At 40.3% G+C, this 12,966-nt stretch overlaps 2 protein-coding genes across 5 annotated transcripts; one reads left to right on the top strand and one right to left on the bottom strand.

Annotated features, from left to right (window-relative positions):
- Nucleotides 1-369: 369 nt before the first annotated feature.
- On the top strand, nt 370-9,055 carry smad3b (SMAD family member 3b). The gene is made up of 9 exons (XM_068602442.1): nt 370-791; nt 3,788-3,981; nt 4,090-4,224; nt 4,352-4,426; nt 4,524-4,574; nt 5,420-5,632; nt 5,750-5,887; nt 5,995-6,139; nt 7,548-9,055. Exons 1-9 carry the CDS (start codon nt 589-591, stop codon nt 7,669-7,671), a joined length of 1,278 nt encoding a protein of 425 aa, XP_068458543.1. The 5' UTR covers nt 370-588; the 3' UTR covers nt 7,672-9,055.
- An 843-nt stretch (nt 9,056-9,898) lies between these two features.
- Nucleotides 9,899-12,700, bottom strand: aagab (alpha and gamma adaptin binding protein). 4 transcript variants are annotated; one of them, XM_068602445.1, is made up of 10 exons: nt 12,441-12,700; nt 11,926-12,116; nt 11,735-11,831; nt 11,543-11,632; nt 11,347-11,430; nt 11,068-11,147; nt 10,806-10,902; nt 10,571-10,675; nt 10,342-10,391; nt 9,899-10,147 (listed from the first exon to the last, which is right to left on the bottom strand). In XM_068602445.1, exons 1-10 carry the CDS (start codon nt 12,541-12,543, stop codon nt 10,070-10,072), a joined length of 975 nt encoding a protein of 324 aa, XP_068458546.1. In that variant the 5' UTR covers nt 12,544-12,700; the 3' UTR covers nt 9,899-10,069. The 4 variants fall into 4 exon arrangements, with proteins under 4 accessions (XP_068458546.1, XP_068458544.1, XP_068458547.1 ...); XM_068602443.1 differs by having other exon boundaries at nt 10,806-10,905; nt 12,441-12,692; XM_068602446.1 differs by having other exon boundaries at nt 10,806-10,905; nt 12,360-12,482.
- Between the last annotated feature and the right edge of the window lie 266 nt (nt 12,701-12,966).

The following is a 12,966-nucleotide window of genomic DNA, read 5'->3' as shown; positions in this document are numbered from 1 at the left end:
GCCAGCATGATGAAAACTTAACAAAACACATGCTTTGAGAAAATGTAAACATAGGCCAATTGGATTTGAATTTATAATAAAAGCTAATTACCAAAACCAAGGGGTGTAAATGTAGTTTATCAGATAGTGCTTTTATAACTGCATTATAGTTTAGTTGATTTACTGTCCAATTAATTTACCCAGAATGTAAAAGCCTTTAAAATTTGCTGTTTTCCCCCCCTAGTTAACAATGTTTAACCTAGTGGTGGCATTGTATTGTGTAGATAAAATAGAGTTATGTGTTGACACACTCAGCTGATGCAGGTGGAGGACAGACCAGCTGACCGAGGAGCAGGGGGAGGGGCAGAAAAGCAGACTGGCTGGCGGAGGAGCTGCTCCAGGGTTAACCTGCGACGCGAGCCGCCGCCGCTGCTTCAGTCCCCGGCAGCGACCAGCCGCTCGTCTCGTCTGTCCGGGAGTTTATCTCGCTAAGCTAACTAGCTAACTTGGTTGTTTATATAGCAACGGCAAAACTGTAATGTTAGCAATTCTGGGAATTAAATCGGTGTACTGTCGCAAGTTGTTAGCCGGTGAGCTGATTTGTAAAACATGTCTATATTGCCGTTCACACCTCCCATCGTGAAGAGGCTTCTCGGCTGGAAGAAGGGAGAGCAGAACGGGCAGGAGGAGAAATGGTGCGAGAAGGCGGTCAAAAGTCTCGTGAAGAAGTTGAAGAAGACGGGACAGTTGGACGAGTTGGAGAAAGCCATCACAACACAAAACGTGAACACGAAATGCATCAACATCCCCAGGTAACGAGACGCACCGCGAACCGGGCTGCCTCGGGAGTTAGCTCACGTTAAACTGCGAGCCAAGGCTAACAGCTAACGGGAGCTAAGTAGCTTGCTTGCTAGTTAATTGAGCTAATATTATAAGTGCTTTACGTCAGTGAAGCACTTTTCTCTGTTTATTTTTTTAGTTTACAGCGACAGATTCATTACCATATCCATTGGTGGATGTGTGGCATGTGTGATATCATGCATGGATTTTTAAAATTACATTTATAGTTAGCTTTAGCTGCTACATTGAACGCTAACATAGTCCTACATGGTGAAGCTAATGTTACTAACAAACTGTTTTTCAACTAACATATTTATTATGTTGTGTAAATAGGTATCAGACAGTTGTCATTGTATCACACTCCAATATCAAAAATGCTCTATAGCAAACTATGTTATGCTAAGGTGGTTGAGTTAGTGTAAGTTAAGGGGATGTGTTGCGATTCTTCCCATCAACACATACACATGTAACTAAGCACATTGTGTCACATAGTGTTAGTTGTCACAGCTAGCACGACTGGGTAGACCAGTGCTCACCTATACATTTTAAGCAGCATCGTTGTGTAGTTAGCGTTTCTCAAATGCCTGAGCAACTTTTTAAAGGAATGTCTCAGCACGTTTCACCTGCTGACACGGTAGCCGCCTGCGGTATAGTCAGTGGTACATAAACATAAAGTAGCTGTGTCCACAGTTCACACGTGTGATGGAGAGCAGAGGGGGTGGTGGTGTGATGAAGCGAGCTCTCTGACGAGCTCGCAGGATGTTTAGGCTAGAGAGTGTGTACTCTGGGAGAGCTGGAATAAGGGCTCGGTTTGGGATTCCTCATGTGGGATCCCCTTCCATCGAGACCAGTAAGTTGCTGCGATATGAGGTCGGGTTTTCGGGGAGTGCTGCTGAACTGTTGTAATTTCAAAGGTCTTAATGAGTCACAAATGTCGATCAAATGTTTTCACTTTGGTGGACTTTGAATCAAAGTAATGTGCAGTTCAAGCACCTTACCCTTTCCCATTTTCTTTTAGATCGTGTTGTCTCTCTACCCTTTGGTTCTACATGAAGTGAATAAGACAAGTACAGATCTTGGATCTGCTGGTAATGGGCAGTGTAAAAGAAGCGAGAATCTAGCCTTGGTGACCTCTTTTACTGTTAAGCATCCTTTTAAGTTTGAACTAAATCGGCAAATTAAATTGGCAAATTAAACTGGGAGGCCCTTATCATGGTGTGTGGGTGTTAACCTACATTAAAAACCTTTTCTCAGTTATTGGGAACTCAGGGCTCTAGGGAGGGCGTGGGCCACTGTTTGGATTGTGGTTCACTCTCTGTGGGTTTAGAGACTCTAGGTTTACAGAATAACAGCTGTCTTGCTATCTGTTGGGGATGCAGATATTCCATTTGTGTGGTATGCATAGTGGAAGTGCGAGACTACCAGGTCACCTAGAAACAGTGTTGTTACCATTCTTCATGCGTTTCTACATTTCTAGGCTCTGGGTAGTACACACTTATAATATGATAATGGTATTGCTATAATAAATATGGTACTAGTATTGCTATGATAAAATATGATAATAGTATTGCTCATTGTATCTTTATACACTATGCATTGCTACAACATTGCTACAATGTCCAAGTATGGTCATGACATGAAGTCACAGCAGCCGTTCACAGTTCAGTGAGGAATGCTGAGATGTGATCGGACTGTCCAAAGTGTGGCCGGGTCACAGCCCTGTAGGCTCCCTTCACGTTGCTGTACACATGGTTAAGGGTGTCATTGTCCCTTGTCGGATAGTTCACATGTTGATGGTATTTCGAGAGGACACTCTTGATGTTGCGATGGTTGAAAACGCAGGCTACAGCAAACACAGCGTCCGGGTGTCCAGTCTCTTGTTTACTAACTACGTCATGCAGCAGCCCCAATGTCGTTACGAAGTCCGCTCGTGGCGGGATGTAAACTGCCAGTATAAACACTGCACTGAACTCCTTTGGCAAGTAGAAGGGTCTACATTTCACCACCAGCAGTTCAACACTAGCTGACTCTAATTGTAATGGTACTTTGATATTTCTAGATGTAATTTGGTATGTTGTTAGAAATCATGATATTTGGGTTTGATACTGTTACTTGCATTGCTGGTCACCTTTTTAAACTAGCACCAAGCTAAGTTGAACTTGTTTGTCTTGAAAGCCAAGCCACATATTATTTTTGTACATCGGTCACACAGCTCTTTTTGCATATAATCACAATTTCAATTTCATAGTTTGACTGTATCACATGTTAGAACCAGGAGATAAGCCATGATTCAGGACTATCCAATTAACCAGCTCTCCTTCAATGGGTCCGGGTCTGAGAGATGTTTGGAGATCTGTTAAAGCTGGTTAAGAAAACTTGCCTGGCTTGCTCACTGCTGATGTCTACTTAGCTTCCACTCCCAACTTCACTCGACCGGGAGGCCCTCATGGCAAATGCAGCCATCAGTCGCACCTGTTAATGGCAGATTTCCTTTAACGGACTTAGGCTCTTGTTCAGGTGCCAGGATAGGTTTTGGTAGCGAGAGAACATATCGGCTTTCAGGGACTGTTTGTGGAGTACGACTAGATTAACCATTAAGAACTTTTATTGTTATTTGGGACACAGTAGTACTTAGCTTAATACAACAATGGATACACTTTACTACTTTTCTATGATAAACTACGTTTGTTTTCCAAAATTAGTATATAAAGTTTAGGGTTATAAGATGGTTCAGCCAACTGATCCCTAACCAGTTCTACTCAGATAGGTTGGTATAAAATGCGTTAAGTCATGCTTACAATATCGTGATAACGGTAAATGAAAAAGCACAATGCGTATCAGTAACAAGGAAATATGTTAAATGTTGTATCTTATCAATATTGTCACAGCATTAAGCAAAGCAACACATTGATTGATGAAATTGAATCAGCATACTAACTACTACAGTCTTTTTGGTGGTGTCTTTCAGATCTTTAGATGGGCGTCTCCAGGTCTCCCACAGAAAAGGTCTTCCTCATGTCATATACTGTCGCTTGTGGCGCTGGCCAGACCTGCAGTCCCACCATGAGCTGAGGGCTGTCGAGCACTGTGAATTTGCCTTCCACACCAAGAAGGATGAAGTCTGCGTCAACCCCTACCACTATCAGAGGGTGGAGACGCCAAGTGAGTTTCGTTAATTGCTGCGTGATCCAAATTACTGTATTTAGAATAATGCTTCAGCCACACTATATACTGAACTGGTCATTAATGAAAATATCTGTGTGTCTCCAGTCTTGCCTCCTGTCCTGGTACCACGGCATACAGATATCCCTGCAGAGTTTCCACCGTTGGATGACTACAGTCCATCCATCCCTGAGAACACTAACTTTCCTGCTGGCATTGAGCCCCAGAGCAACTATATTCCTGGTGAGAAACAAAGGGTAACTTGACTGTATGAAAATGTTGGGTGAACAAAAATTTGTTTCAGCAATTGAACACGTCAAACCGTTAGAAATTATGAGATTAGGAGTGTGTTTGTGTCTATATGTTCTAGAAACTCCACCACCAGGGTATCTAAGTGAGGATGGTGAGACAAATGATCACCAGCTCAACCACAGCATGGACACAGGTGAGTCACATAAAAGTGCAAACAATTCAAGCCCATACTATTCTAGTTATGCCTTATTTGGATCATGAACCAAACTTCTATTACCGATCTATTTCAGGTTCACCCAGCCTGTCACCCAATCCTGTGTCACCCGCGAACAGTAATCTTGGTAAGCAAAACTAAAGAAGTGAACTTTACCTGCAGAGAATATCATTTATAGTGTGCACTTATCTGGTTTGTAGTAATGACATTATGTAAGGTATAATACTGCATGGCCTTTTCCCACCAAACTGGCCTATAGTATTAAATTACATCTGTCATTAATGAACTATTTTGCACATTTTTCTGTTGTACATATCAAAATCACTTCCTTGTTTACTAATTCACTTGCTCTCTAATATGAGGAGAGCTTTAATCTGCAGCAGCACTGCATTAAACGTGTTATCTGTATGATTTATCTCGTCTGTATTTGCTTATGGACATGAACAAATCAATTCAATTAATACAACCCGATATCACAAATTTGCTTCAAGGGATTTTACAATTGCATGTGCGTATGAGAGAAACAGATGCAGAGAGACAGATGAGTAACATACAGGAGCAGTAAGTTAAGTCTGGGAGGGTCGGCCTCAGGGCAGTAACAGTAAGGGTGGTATGAAAAGGGTCTTTGTCTTTGGTCTGTCCGTGTGTGTGGAAAGGCCTGTAACAGACAGCTCAAGATAATGCAATAATAATATCCGGTTGCCAGGTTATTCCATCTATGTGGAAAGCCACCAGAAGGTAATTGTTAAAACAATAAATATGTACGTCATGTCTTGGCCATTCCTGGCTGGGCCCATGCGGGTCGTGGGAAAGAGCTTTTGAAGAGAAATCAAAGGGAAACTTTATCGCATCATCACAATTGAAATGGTTGTTTTGAGACATGATTTTCTTAATGCTCTTCGACTGGGCCAAACCGAAAATTGTATCTCAACTAATGTTTCTTCATCTAACCCCCACCCTGTGCTCGCACAGACTTACAACCTGTGACATACTGCGAGTCTGCCTTCTGGTGCTCAATCTCCTATTATGAGCTGAACCAACGTGTAGGAGAGACCTTCCATGCGTCCCAGCCCTCCCTCACTGTAGACGGATTCACAGACCCATCCAACTCTGAACGCTTCTGTTTGGGCTTGCTGTCCAACGTCAACCGCAACTCGGCAGTAGAGCTCACACGGAGACACATAGGTACTCATTTTTATTTCACAGAGACTTCATAAGCTCTGATCTAACTTGAACTTTTATATCTGCACTTGCCATAATCAGCAGGTAGCTGAGTGCCAATCTTCTCTTTACCCTTTCCAGGACGGGGCGTAAGGTTGTACTACATTGGAGGAGAGGTGTTCGCAGAGTGTCTCAGTGACAGTGCCATCTTTGTCCAGAGTCCTAACTGCAACCAGCGTTATGGCTGGCATCCTGCCACTGTCTGCAAAATACCTCCAGGTTAGCATGAGGAGTAAAATGACAAGCACATAACTGAGATCTAACGTCCTATTGATACTGAAAGCTATTCTCAGTGCTACTCTGTAGAATAACACTTCTTTTTGCAGGCTGCAACCTGAAGATCTTCAACAACCAGGAGTTTGCTGCTCTGCTGGCCCAGTCAGTCAACCAGGGCTTTGAGGCCGTCTACCAGCTCACCAGAATGTGCACCATACGCATGAGTTTTGTCAAGGGTTGGGGAGCCGAGTATAGGTAAATAAATACATTTCAAACAAATTAAGACAATTAGAATTATATCAAAATTATATGAATGCATTATTTTTGTTTCTGACATGTACATGTTATTGTCTGAATTTGTGTTTGAATATGGCATATGTAGCGGTGATTAAGCGTTCAACTAGCTCAGTGGTTCTCAAACTGTGGGGCGCGACCTTCGATTGGGGTGCGGAGGAATGTAGATTTAAAAAAAAATAATTTAAACAATTCTTTATTAATCCCAGTCGGAAATTAATCACTGCATTTTACCCATTCTTAGTAATTAAGGAGCAGTGTGCTGCTGTGAAGCACCTGGGGAGCAACTAGGGGTTCAGTGTCTTGCTCAAGGACACTGGAACATGCAAACTATGAAGCGACCAGGGATTGATCCAGCTACCTTGTGGTTTCAGGACAACCACTCCATGAGCTACATGAGAACTTCACATAGTACAAAAGTACAAAGTGCAAAATGCCTGTACTTTCATGGAAATGTTTACATTACGTTAACATATACGCTTGTGCAACTGTCAAAATTCTTGGCAACTCAACAATTCTTGGTGTTTTGCCTTGAAAAAAACAGCAGAAAAGCCTATCTCACGATTGGCTTTTTGTTTGGGTGGTGAACATTTTTCTTCCTCCAAAGTGGGGCCTGACAAAAAAAGTTTGAGAACTACTGAATTAGCTGCTCATATTTCAGCTTTAAGGTTCTGCTGTTTCCTTCGTCCCAGTCGGTTTAAAGTTCTCAGTAAACTTGGTTTTAAGGGTTCATCACTCTTGTTGTTTTCCTTGAGCCTGTTGCGTGGCACACATTTAGAACACAAATGTTTAATTTACCTTTGTGCTTTAAAATTAAAAAAATGTGAGAGGGCTTTGGTGTTTATGGTCGGGATAATTTACTTCAGGGGTGCTCTACACGGGCTGTAGCAGACTTGAAAAGGAGAAAGAGGGTTTTTGGGGGAGGGTGCTACTGTGAGTCGGCAAGAGAGGGTTAAGTAACAGAGGAAGAATGCAGTAGGCATGCATTCGTGAGGGGGACATGGAGTGGGAGGTGAACACATTTCAGACACCTTTTGCAAAGGGGATTCCCACTGGTGTTATATTTCTGGCACCAAACTCCTTGGAGGAAAACATCGCTGATGAAAACTTGAGTGACTTCAGAAATGGCCTTTGGAGTTGGCTTACCTGTTAGTGCTAATTCAACTAAGACAAGCAGACTGTATCTGCATCAACTATAATCAAGAGTGTAATCCTCACATAAACTTAGGAGGTTCCCGATGTAGTGGGATTGTATGTGACTATAATGAAGTTAAATTAATAATGACCTAATGCAATTTTAAATAGGTATGATGTAGTGTGAAAAAACTGAGTAATGACTGTTGCCCCGCTTCTCCTCTGTACCCTGCAGACGTCAGACAGTGACCAGCACCCCCTGCTGGATAGAACTGCATCTCAATGGCCCTTTGCAGTGGCTGGACAAGGTTCTCACACAGATGGGCTCTCCCAGCATCCACTGCTCCAGTGTGTCCTAGGAGCAGCCTATGCTTCCCAGAAAACCCCCTTCCCATCCACAGACAAACGCATATCCACAAACCACATAGGAAAAAGTCACACATCCCTCAGTGATAAGGAAGGAGACACTATTTATCAAATCAGAAAATCACTCTTGAACCTAACATTTATAGCGGTCTCTAACATTTCACCACACTTATAGCACTTTCCTCAGTACCATTTTGTGTCTCCATTTAATTGTTATTTTACAACTTTTACATTGTCAGACACAGGGTATTTACAATATGTTTCAAGACTAACCACATGTTCTTTATTATTCATTAAGACATCATGTCTTTATCCAAGTTGAAGTTATGGCACAGTTACAGCTTGGTCACCTTTTTTAACATGTTTCAAAACATTTTTGATTCTATGAATTAGGTAAAATATGCTATCACTGGTGTTTCAGTGTCCCAGTACCACTCTTTGTAACCACTGAGTTAGGAGGCTTATTTATCAATTGAACCAGAAATTAAGATGTCATTATGAGTAGTGATTAAATAGAATATATTTAATTAATATCTTAAGTACAACGTACTTTGCCCATATTAATTTATCTGTATGAATTAAAGTGTCAATTATCTGATTGATCATGTACTTGGTATTTTATCTATTTTGAACAAAATATAGAAATTAACACCATTGTTTCTTGAAAAAGAACCCTTGTATGAAAACTATTTTGCTCCGTGGAAGAGACATTTTCTAAGTTATTTTTGCATACTGTCCTGCATGGGAATATTTTTTTTTATTGCCTCAATGATTGTACATAAATATTTATAGCTTGTGATTATTGTAGTCATGCAGTGCTTGAAACAGTGGACCCAACTGACCTCTGGCATAAGTAGATTCACAAAAATACATTGCATTAATGGCCCGAGACTTGGCCTGCTTAAATGCAGGCTTTTCTAATGTGGGTCAACTTAAATATGAATTACTGTACCAGCTATTACTGTTATAGGGACAAAGTATGACAGACAGTATGAATGATCATAGTGAACTAACTGGTTTAATTTAGGCACCCATGTGACTATAGTTTGAAGGGTACACACTAGCAGCAACCATGGCAGTGGCTTAACCATCGATGGCATATTGGGCAAAAAGAAATGCAAATCTTGTCTCATATTACCAATAGTACACTCTGCTCCTTGTGGGTAAATGATGCACTTTCAATTGACTGTGTGGATCAGTGTTATGCTTTAGTTCTAGTGGTAATTGCTTAAATTATGTATATTACATGTACATTGCTATAATATAAGGAATGTGTAATATGTTTGCTGTCCTTGGTCACTGTCTATGAAGCCACCGTGTTTATCCTGCACTTACATAAGATTGAGTCATGATGTAATCTATTGAACACATTTACTGTGTACTACAGTGTGTAAGGTATAGTTGGTAGTTCTCTATCAATATTTGTGTTCCTTAATGTTCTTAGTTGGTTTTCTGTTCCAAGTCTTACGTTCATGTAGCCCAATAGTTGTTTTCAAATGACCCTTGTTTTGTTATCTGTGAAAATGTAAGGAATTGTAACTGAGTAAAATTATTTTAAGTCATTTAAAAAAAAAAAAACATGACTCGTTCATACACTGACAGGAAAAATAGAAATCCCAATACATGAATGCAGTTCAATATTACTGCCCTGTAATAAATGCTACAATTGTAAAACTGTAATGTGTCAACCCAAAAGGCAACTTGACATTGTAATGGTACTTTGTTAGACGGTATATTGTAAGCAGCTATTTTATATTTTGATTCACCACAAAAAAAGACAATATTTCAAACACTCTTTAGTATAATGTTGTCCAATACAGCACCGCAACTGACCATTTTATTAATTGCAGAGGTTTGCCGTTGCAGTTTACAGGGGTTTCAATTTGTCTGGTCTGCATACTTTTCTTAAGCCCTAGATGACCTCTACATACCCATATAGTGCAACAGTCTTGTGTTCACAACAAATGCACCACTGTCACAAAGGAGCATAAAAAGTTAAATCCAATAAAAGTCTTTGTTGATTCAACAGAATGTTTAACGTCTTACAACTCAGAAGGATAAGGCACATTATGTCACTTAAAATATGTGACAATTGTACCTCAGGGACATATACTTAAATTAAAGCCCAAATATCTGTTTTTGTTGAGGTTCACTCGGGGTTCACAGCAGAGCGAGGGATCCAGGGGAGCACTAATCTCCCCAATCAAAATACTCAACTGCTTCTTGCTATACACCAGTATTGAAATCATTTTATTTTAAGAATCAAAAATGTCTAACTATGCCTACAGTACCATCTGTAAGCATCTCCACTTTCCAGGTGAAAGATGTCCAAGGGCACTGGATCTTGTGGAAGGACCAGGAGAAAAGAGACTGAATCACAGGTGTATGCTTTTAGCTTTCCTCTCCCGATGATAACCCATCTATCTCATCATCATCACCACCAATGGCCGTCCAAAACGCTTTTGCTACCTGGAAAGTAGATTTTGTATAAATACTCGATACTAGACTTAAACATGTTTATTTAAAATATATTGAGCCAAACAAGGAGGCGATCGTGAAGAAAATATTGGTTTGTGATGCACTGCTCAAAACCTCCAATTTTATAATAGATATAAAGCAGATAAAGATGAGAATGAACATGTCCTGGTTCTACAGTTGCTTACCTTCTCTGCATGGACCTTTCTCTGCTCATGAGGTAATGAAGAAGCTTTGTCTGCAGGTTGAAAATCAAAAAAACAAAGCATCATAAATGTTATCACCTGTAAAAGTATTTTACCTCCACACCAACAATAAAAGCAAGGTACAAATTTACATTGTTTTGGTTTAAAACATAAAAAAGGCCAAAACAGTTTGCCAACAAAGTTGTGCGTTTCCTTTTCATTTCCCAATTACCTTTCATCTCTTTTAATTTGCTAAAGAGACGTTCAAAGTTATCCACATCTACATCTCCAGACGTGAGATTCGCAAGTTCTTGAATGTCCAAATCAGTCATTGCATCTGAGTGAATAAACACAAGTGAACATTAAATGTTGCCTTCAGTCATCAAGAGAGTCATATTTTGGGTGAACATACTTGATCTATTATAGTTCTATTCATTATAACAAATTGTCAACAGCTGTTCACTTACCAACAACTGTGCCTCCCTGTGTGTCTGTGTTTGCACTACTTTCTGTATGGTTAGTCTCCTCAGTAACATGGGTCTCCTCTACTGGCAAACTGGAAGACTGCTACAGAAAAAGAGCTTGGGTTATCATGCCTCATCAAACTCTGGCACATTTAAATCCTATTTAATTGAAAAAGAATAAAGAAAGAACTCCTCAAAATAGCAAACTATGAATTCAATTATGATTTAGGGAAGTAAAAATGATTACAACTAAATTGCCACTGACCTGGGGATCTTGACAGCTTCGTGGGTTGTTGTGTCTGGCAGCAACCAAACTGCTCATCAGACCGAAGCCCTGATTGTGCCCTATCAGATAGAGATATACTCTGTCACATATCATTCATACACCTAGCTTAATTGAATAGTGAAAATTAAATTTAGTAATTGTAGAAGTGATGTCATCTCCTTGAGTACTAACTGCCTTGAGTACCTTTTAAAGTGCTGAACTGTATTATTATTATTATTATTATTATTATTATTATTATTATTATTATTATTATCTCACCATCCTTCATCTCTACACTGGACCACACATTGGCATTGAGAGCCTGGACAATTCTCTTTACTCCTGTGGATTCTGGAAAGTCATCTGGTAAGGCAACAAAGACGGCGTGAATGAGTACAAAACAATGCATAATATAAGGAACTAGAAAACAAATATATGCAATGTCATTTGAATTCCTGCCGTGTGTAAAACTCACCATCCTCATCTGGCACGTCTTGTGGACTAAGCTCCACCAGCTCAAAGGCATGGGCCAAACACCACTTTTGCGCTTCATGTCTGGTGACCCCTTGAAAACAAATAACATTTCATATGCCATACAGTACCCTCAAATATCATAGTCAAATGCTTTTTTTTAAATCTAAAAGACATTGAGAACTGGGGAACTAACCATTTTCACAGACTCTTTCACACACCAGAATTAGCACCTCTGGACCAAGATCTTCCACCACCGATATCCAAGGAAGTAGCTTTTCCAGACCGTCTTTCTGCAAAACCATGCGCATACAATACACATTACACATGTCTCATAAGATATACCGTTGAGATTCTCAAACTACAGCATGTTCTTAAGTCACGTACCACTGAACTGTCAAAATAAGCGATGAAAGCCTGCATGGACTGGGCGATCTCCGATGACATATGAAAGGTGCTTGGCACAACGCATAGCCTGACATCCGCTGTATAATATTTGTTGTTGATGGTCCATGGATACCAGGCTACTGTTTCTTCTCGTTTGATTGGCTCGGGCAAAGTCTTCGAACTGAGGATCTCTGAGACAAGAACACGTTTGTTATAAATTCAACATACAAGGGGAAACCTTGCGTTAAACTAAGTTGTGACCACCAGGCTAGCTGCTGAAATAAAAGACAAGTACGCTAACCTCCTACGGCCTTACTAATGCCGGTTTTATCCATGCCCCACAAAAACAATACACCAATAACTAGCTTGACGACCTCGGACAGCTTACAGTTATTGACCTGCATTAACAATATGCATGCGCTATCAAATGTCACCTGTTGTGCTAAGATAAAGTTAGCTTTGTTCAGCGTTAGCCTGGTTGCCAAATCCTGGATGTGAAGCTCAGCTGGATTTACGTTTTATCAGCTCTTCTTCTTTAAAACCACCGTCACAGCTTGTGATGACAACGCATGGAATATGCATCTCCGTATCTTCTTCTTCTTCTTCTGTAGTTGACATTTTTATAATAAATAGGACGAGCTTCTTCACCTGCTAGCTTGACGTGACGTTAATAACCTTTCAACTCTGACTGAGCCGCTGCGACGGTCTCTTCCGGTGCAACGCCGGTTACTTTGAGGCTGAAGAATCAGGGCTCAGAGCTCATTTAATAACACCTTTCGATACTTGTGACTGCGTTTCTATTAAATAATATATTCTCGTAATATAAATACTAAAATACCACTCTTGTATATGCTTGGACTGTGTGGATACGTCAACACCGACATTCAATGCGCTTCCTTTTTTCCTTTACTGAAGCCTTTCAGCATAAAGGGAGGTTTGATGCCCTGAATTCATCTTTCAGGCAAATTACAAAGCGCCTTCCCAAAAACCCCACTAATAAATTATGAATTATATTATAAATTATGAATTTATGCTAACGTT

The sequence above is a fragment of the Clinocottus analis genome, unplaced genomic scaffold (genome assembly GCF_023055335.1).
Source record: "Clinocottus analis isolate CAN_PGR_092001 unplaced genomic scaffold, fCliAna1.0.p SCAF_6, whole genome shotgun sequence".
NCBI lineage: Eukaryota > Metazoa > Chordata > Actinopteri > Perciformes > Cottidae > Clinocottus > Clinocottus analis.
The sequence above is the reverse complement of the archived record's forward strand: the minus strand, read 5'-3'. Positions and strand labels throughout refer to the sequence as shown.

Excerpts from the sequence above, each read along its gene's own strand:
- smad3b (XM_068602442.1), top strand. The coding sequence starts at position 589 with ATGTCTATATTGCCGTTCACACCTCCCATCGTGAAGAGGCTTCTCGGC. Across the intron at positions 4,427-4,523 it reads CAACCACAGCATGGACACAG|GTTCACCCAGCCTGTCACCC; the intron begins GTGAGTCACATA and ends GATCTATTTCAG. Across the intron at positions 5,633-5,749 it reads GCTCACACGGAGACACATAG|GACGGGGCGTAAGGTTGTAC; the intron begins GTACTCATTTTT and ends TACCCTTTCCAG.
- aagab (XM_068602443.1), bottom strand. The coding sequence starts at position 12,543 with ATGTCAACTACAGAAGAAGAAGAAGAAGATACGGAGATGCATATTCCA. Across the intron at positions 11,832-11,925 it reads CTTATTTTGACAGTTCAGTG|AAAGACGGTCTGGAAAAGCT; the intron begins GTACGTGACTTA and ends ATGGTTTTGCAG. Across the intron at positions 11,633-11,734 it reads TGAAAGAGTCTGTGAAAATG|GGGTCACCAGACATGAAGCG; the intron begins GTTAGTTCCCCA and ends TTTGTTTTCAAG.